We start from the raw sequence: 6,000 nt of genomic DNA, 5'->3' as shown, positions 1-6,000 counted from the left end.
TGACATGATTCTTCTCATTTTATGCTGGTCTATACTGGTATACTACATTTTAATACATGTACTTACTCAATTACATTACTGTTGCCTAAACAAGGTTTTTGTAAGTATTAGTATTTACTATGTATCAAATGTAGGTACACTGTGCAAAATGAGTTCAACATTACCTATAAAGGTAATATTTCTTTTAGGAAAACACTCTAAATATCGTCAGTAGAATTATACAGTAATATTCAAATCAAAGTTTATTCACGATGTAATTACATTACTGGCTGGAGACCTACTGTTTATTGAGGGGACAGCTCTTACCTTTTTCACAAAGGATGAGACAATAAAACACTTGCTTCATAGCCCTTTCTGTCTTTCCTAACAGCGTGGGACACTTAGAAAACTAATTTCTCAATTTCTTCACATTAGTGATGCATAAAAACATCTAGCTGGTGTGTCTAAATATATTATAGTGTTATAACACAATCCTCCTCTGTCTGAATTCAAATATATCAAACCTTTTCTTAAAAAATATTTACAAAAAAGTCCACTTTGACAAAGGGAAGAATGCCTTAAGTTATGTGGGGACACACAGCTACAAAGACATGATGTAAACAATGAGAGCTGTACGATGGAAATACAATACAAATGGCTCACCATAGCTGGACATAGGGACGGTTACATACTATAAGGTCTTACAACTGTAGATGCATTTGAGTGTACATGTCTTTTGTTGAAAGTAAGAATTTGCAGCTTTCAGATCGCTGTCAGAAATCTTACATTCTAACCCAAAGTTCAGGCTATTTTATTTTCCCATGTTGTGTCAAAGTTATGTCATCATGTGTAATGCTAAGCTGCCAGCAGTAACAGTCCTGCAGCATTGAAAGACACTCCAACATCAAAGATTTGAGATAACCATTTCAGTGTGAGCCAAGGAAAATTTAAATCAACGGCGACTGGACTCAAAGATACTGAAAGTTTCTTCTAGTTGCCCTTGATGACCGAGTATCTTCACAGACATTTTTATGTGAGAAGCAACTGAACTGGAACTACTCTTCACGACAAACATCATTGCTAGAGGTCTATCTTTTGAACATGATTTCCTCGCGACATTGCTTGTGAAGATGATGTTATGAGGCAGCTACAACTCACAACTGTGTACCAAAAAGTCTGTGAAGGTTCTCAGTCATCCAGGTCATAGTTATCCAACGAAGGTTGAGGTCAAGGGCAACTGGACTTGGTTGAAGATACTAGAAGACGTTCCGTCCCTCATCCAAGATGAGCTAGGATCGTCGATACCGCTGGTTCGTTAGTGATCCTGGTTGGGATTGTTAGAACCACCCAAAAACCTCAATATAAAATCATTCTAATCATAAAAATCAAATATTAAAGTGATTCAATATAAACTGAAACGGATTACCTGCTGTAGCCAAGTCTCTGAAAGATGATTTGAATAGTGTATCGAAAGAAAAGTTAAATTTACCTGCAATATAGGAAATTGTTCTAAAAGTGTGTTTCTTTGTATTGCATTCTGCGGTCGTGAAAACAGTCCTCATTAAGACCTGAACCAATCAATAAGACTAAAACAGTGTCAACAATTGTTTTTGTGTGAAATGTATTCTTGACTTTGGAAATAGTAAAAAAATGAGAGAATAACCCCCTGAAAAATATATTTGTTGTTGACCTCCAGCAGTGTATTCTGAGTGTCAGTACACTGTAACATGCTGTAGGGTGCGCATACAGGTAACATACACTGATCAGCCATAACATTATGACCACCTGCCTAATATTTTGTAGGTCCCCCTTTTGCTGCCAAAACAGCCCTGACCCATACGCAACAACCTGCGATGCTCTGTGTTCTGACGCCTTTGTATCACAACCAATATTAACTTTTTAAGTAGTTTTACCTACAGAAGCTCGTCTGTTGGATCGGACCACACGCGCCAGACGCCCAATGACCCTGTTGCCCATTCACCACTTTTGGCTACTTGAACCACTTTTGATAGGTACTGACCACTGCAGACAGGAAAACTGCACAAGAGCTTGTAGCCCTTGTCAAAGTCTCTCCAATCCTTACTCTTGCCCATTTTTCCTGCTTCTACCACATTAACTTTGAGGACAACATGTTCACTTGCTGCCTTATATATCCCACCAGGTGCCAGGTGCTATGATAACAAAATAATCAGTGTTATTTACTTTACCGTCAGTGGTCATAATGTTATGGCTAATTGACGTACTTCTGACTTGAAACTTTCAACCAGAAAGGACAGATAAACACTGGTTCAACAGCCTGGTGTTGAGCTACTCTGTAACTTAAGGTCAATTTACAGGCTTTTCCCCATCGCAGGATGAGCTCCTGATGAAAACTGTGAGATGGGGTTGAAACCTTTTCAAAAAAACTGATAAGTGGACCTTGAGTTAAGTTAATTTTTCTCAAAGCGATTTTATGTGGATTAAGACTTTAAATGGAAACCTGTTTTTTTTAACCTCAATCCTGTTTTCCCATCATGTCGATGATCAATTTAAACCAAGCTTTACTGTCAAATTACTAACATTTACCAAGATGAGGTTCTTCAGTTTAGTCCTGTCAGGCAGGGCACTGGCTACTCCAAAACTCAACCCTAAAGGCATCTGAACACAAGCTTCAACCTTCACATACATGCACACCTTACTTTATCCATAACCTAATACTTTGTCTATTTTCCAGTACGATACAGCCCAGAAGCTGCCAAAGAGTAAACAAGAAGTATTAAAGGAATGGTGAAAGCAGCATTACAAGTGAATGAGAAAGGCATGACTACTGCTGATTTTCAAATTTGAACAGAATTGATTAACATCATTGATAAAAATGGGAAAATAGGTTTCAGGTTGAAAATGGAGAGAAATGAAACCTTAAAAATACAGTCAGACCAAGCTCGGCTCCATTCAGGTGTCGAACTCTCTAGATAAACAGATGGGTAGGAACCACACGCGTCCATTATCCATGATGGGAAGTTTTGCACAGAAAGCTAAGAAAAACAGGCACGTTGTCCAAACTGTGGCTGAGATGAACAAGAAAGTTCTCCTCTCATTCATACACACACACTCACACACACTACCCAGAAACAATGCTGAATGAAACTGGATGTCTGACAGATGGACGAGTCCCTTCCTATTCAGACTTGGGTCACAGTTCGTTAGGAGAGCGTGCCTCAGTACTCCACAGTCACTGCTTTGGTCTTGAGGTATTCCATGAGAGCATCCTCTCCTGTGGGCCAGACCAAGAACAAAACAGTGTCAAACAGTATACAAACCTTTCTGTGTTTCTGAGGAATAAAAGGTTGCCAAGGGACAAATCACGAGATAAAACCATTAAGCCACAATACCTGATCATTATCCACATCGAGAATTCCCGCTCCTATCAAATTTTAATTGTTTCCATAATAACAAAGATCTACATTTTCAGACCAGCCAACATTCATAAAGTTGGCTGCTCAGTGTTTGTCTTTGCTAAGTCTAAGCTAGTGGGTTCCTTACCTTTTTGGCTTGTAACCCCTTGTAAAAAAAAATCATGACAGGCCTTGTGTAGACTGCAAGCAGTTTAACCAAATAGTGATTTTTCCTTGTCAGATTGTTTTTATTTGACTGATCTTTAGAGCTTCCAAAGTATCCAGTATTTCATTATTTTCTCAGACTTTATAAGCTCCCCCGAAGCCTGTTTCCATAGGTTGAGTTGTAGTCCTTACAACTCATGAACTGACTTTTATGTGTAAAATCAGCAATTTTCTTTATCTCAACCAATACATCAATTATTGTACAGACCGATGCATGTCTCTACTCACCGAGGTCTTTGCCAAAACCGGACTGCTTGAAGCCTCCAAAAGGTGACGCCACATCTGTCTTATTGTAGGTGTTGACAAACACTGTTCCTGCCTCGAGCCGCTCACTCACGTACATGGCCTTGTTGATGTCACGGGTGAACACGCCCGAGGCCAGGCCGTACTCTGTGTCGTTGGCTCTCTGCAACACACCGTCCACGTCACTGTGGTTTGGAGCAAGAGGAAAGAGAATACTGGTTAGTGACTAAAATCTTATGACAGCACTACAGCAACTCCAGCAGGATGCTTTTTTGATGACATACCCATCTTTAAATCTGGACACCACCATGACGGGTCCAAAGGACTCTTCTTTGGCGATGAACATGTGGTCCTCCACATCAGTGAACACAGTCGGCTCCATGAAGTAACCTGAAGGTAAATGACCATATTGATGATTAGCTAATGCTCACAATGATGCTAAAGCTTCTACAGCTCCTCTGCGTAAAATGCTGAAATAAATCAAGCCACAGAAAATGTATTCAAATGAAGCAAACACATCAGCCACAGTGGGTGCCATGAAAAAAGTATAGTAATTGTACAGTAAGTGTAATTTTGATAATAGGCCCTCGTCAGCTAACTTCCTTTTTCAGGCGGAGCAGTTATCTGTCTTCAACATCTCCCGTAAGTTGTATAAGAAATTACCAGAATGACCAGAATATTAGTCACACATTTACAATTTTTTAATACTCTTGGAAACAATAATACTAATTTTATTCCTTGTTAGTGCTTTAGACCATTGGTGAACTGGGCTTTATGCTCGCTAGCTACCTCACCGGCTTCACTGGCCACTGGACTCACAGGTAAGAGGTAATGTCCATCTTATTAGTATGTGGCTTATACCACTGTTAAAAATCCCAAACTGTCCTTCATAAAGATACACTGTGTAGTTGCGTAGGGGGGAGACAACATTATGACATTAGATATGCCTTTATTGAACAATTAGCTTTCCCTAAAACCAATGCTTTAAAAAAAACTGTGACGTATAGAGCTATGTGACACTGGAACAAACTTCCACTGCATTTAACCCAGATTATCAGTAAAATCACTATTGAAAAGAAATTGAGAACAGCAATTATTCAGAAAGAAATAAGTTTAGGCTGCATGGCACAAGTTCAGTCTGGTGGTGTGGCAGCAGAAACTTCTATATCTCTTCCCAGAAGGCAGCAGGGTGAACAGGCTGTGGCTGGGTGGGTGCTGTCCTTTAGTATCCTTTGGGCTCTGAAGGCTCCTCACCTCACCGATATCACTGATGCTCGGGAGATGGGTACCAATGATCTTCTGAGCAGTTTTAATCACCCGCTGCAGAGCCCTCCGGTCCTGAGCCGTGCACATCCCATGTTAGTGATGTTTCCAGTCAGGATGCTTTCTACTGTTCCTCTGTAAAAGCTGAAAAGAACTTGGCACAGGAATTTGGCCTTCTTAAGCTTCCTTAAGAAATACAGTTGTTTCTGAGCTTTCTTCACCAGCAGGGAGATGTGAGACGACCATGTCAGGTTCTCTGATTCTCAGGAACCTGAAACTATTCAGCTGCTCCACCTCAGCTCCACTGATGGAGACAGTCGGTTCAAACCTTGTTTTTTTTCTTCCTTTTTTTGGGGGGAGGGGGGACTCATAAAACATTTTTCTCATTGCACTGTAGGCTTATCTGATTTTAGGGGCACATGCGAGGGCCCGGTGTGGGCGGGGATGATGAGCAGACTGCAGTGCACACAGAGAATACAGTGTCACACACTTTTACTGTTTTATCAAATTGCACACTTTTTGCGGTTATGTAATCGCACATGACGACAACGCAATTGCGATTAGATTAATTGTGCAGCCCTATCCAGAATGCTGATTGACCCAGAACCAGGAAAGAGATATTTCTCCTATATGAGCTTCTCTGCACTGGCTCCCTGTAAAATCCAGAATAGAATTAAAATCCTTCTGCTCCTCTACTAAACCCTTAAAGAGCTCATAGTACTTTATTACCCCACTAGAGCATTGCGCTCCTGGAATGCAGGGTTACTTGTGGTTCCATGTCTCCAAATGTAAATAGGAGCCAGGGCCTTCAGCTACCAAGCTTCTCTCCCGTGGAATCAGGTCCCAGGTCTGATGTAGTTACTTTTACTTTAACACCTCCGTGAACTCTTATTTTCATCACTGCCTCCTGTATTCT

The 6,000-nt window shown here is 40.6% G+C and overlaps 1 protein-coding gene across 1 annotated transcript in view; it reads right to left on the bottom strand.

The window, feature by feature from the left end:
• Positions 1-229: 229 nt before the first annotated feature.
• Positions 230-6,000, bottom strand: part of aldh1l2 (aldehyde dehydrogenase 1 family, member L2) — a 45,047-nt gene continuing 39,276 nt past the window's right edge. The window contains exons 21-23 of the mRNA XM_046072210.1: positions 4,106-4,211; positions 3,807-4,006; positions 230-3,232 (exon numbers count right to left, since the gene is read on the bottom strand). Coding sequence (XP_045928166.1) covers positions 3,177-3,232; positions 3,807-4,006; positions 4,106-4,211 — 362 coding nt within the window. The 3' untranslated portion in view covers positions 230-3,176. The remainder of the gene's footprint in view (positions 3,233-3,806; positions 4,007-4,105; positions 4,212-6,000) is intronic.

The sequence above is a fragment of the Micropterus dolomieu genome, linkage group LG16 (assembly GCF_021292245.1).
Source record: "Micropterus dolomieu isolate WLL.071019.BEF.003 ecotype Adirondacks linkage group LG16, ASM2129224v1, whole genome shotgun sequence".
Lineage (NCBI taxonomy): Eukaryota > Metazoa > Chordata > Actinopteri > Centrarchiformes > Centrarchidae > Micropterus > Micropterus dolomieu.
Note: the sequence above shows the minus strand (reverse complement) of the source record. Positions and strands in the feature narration are given on the sequence as shown.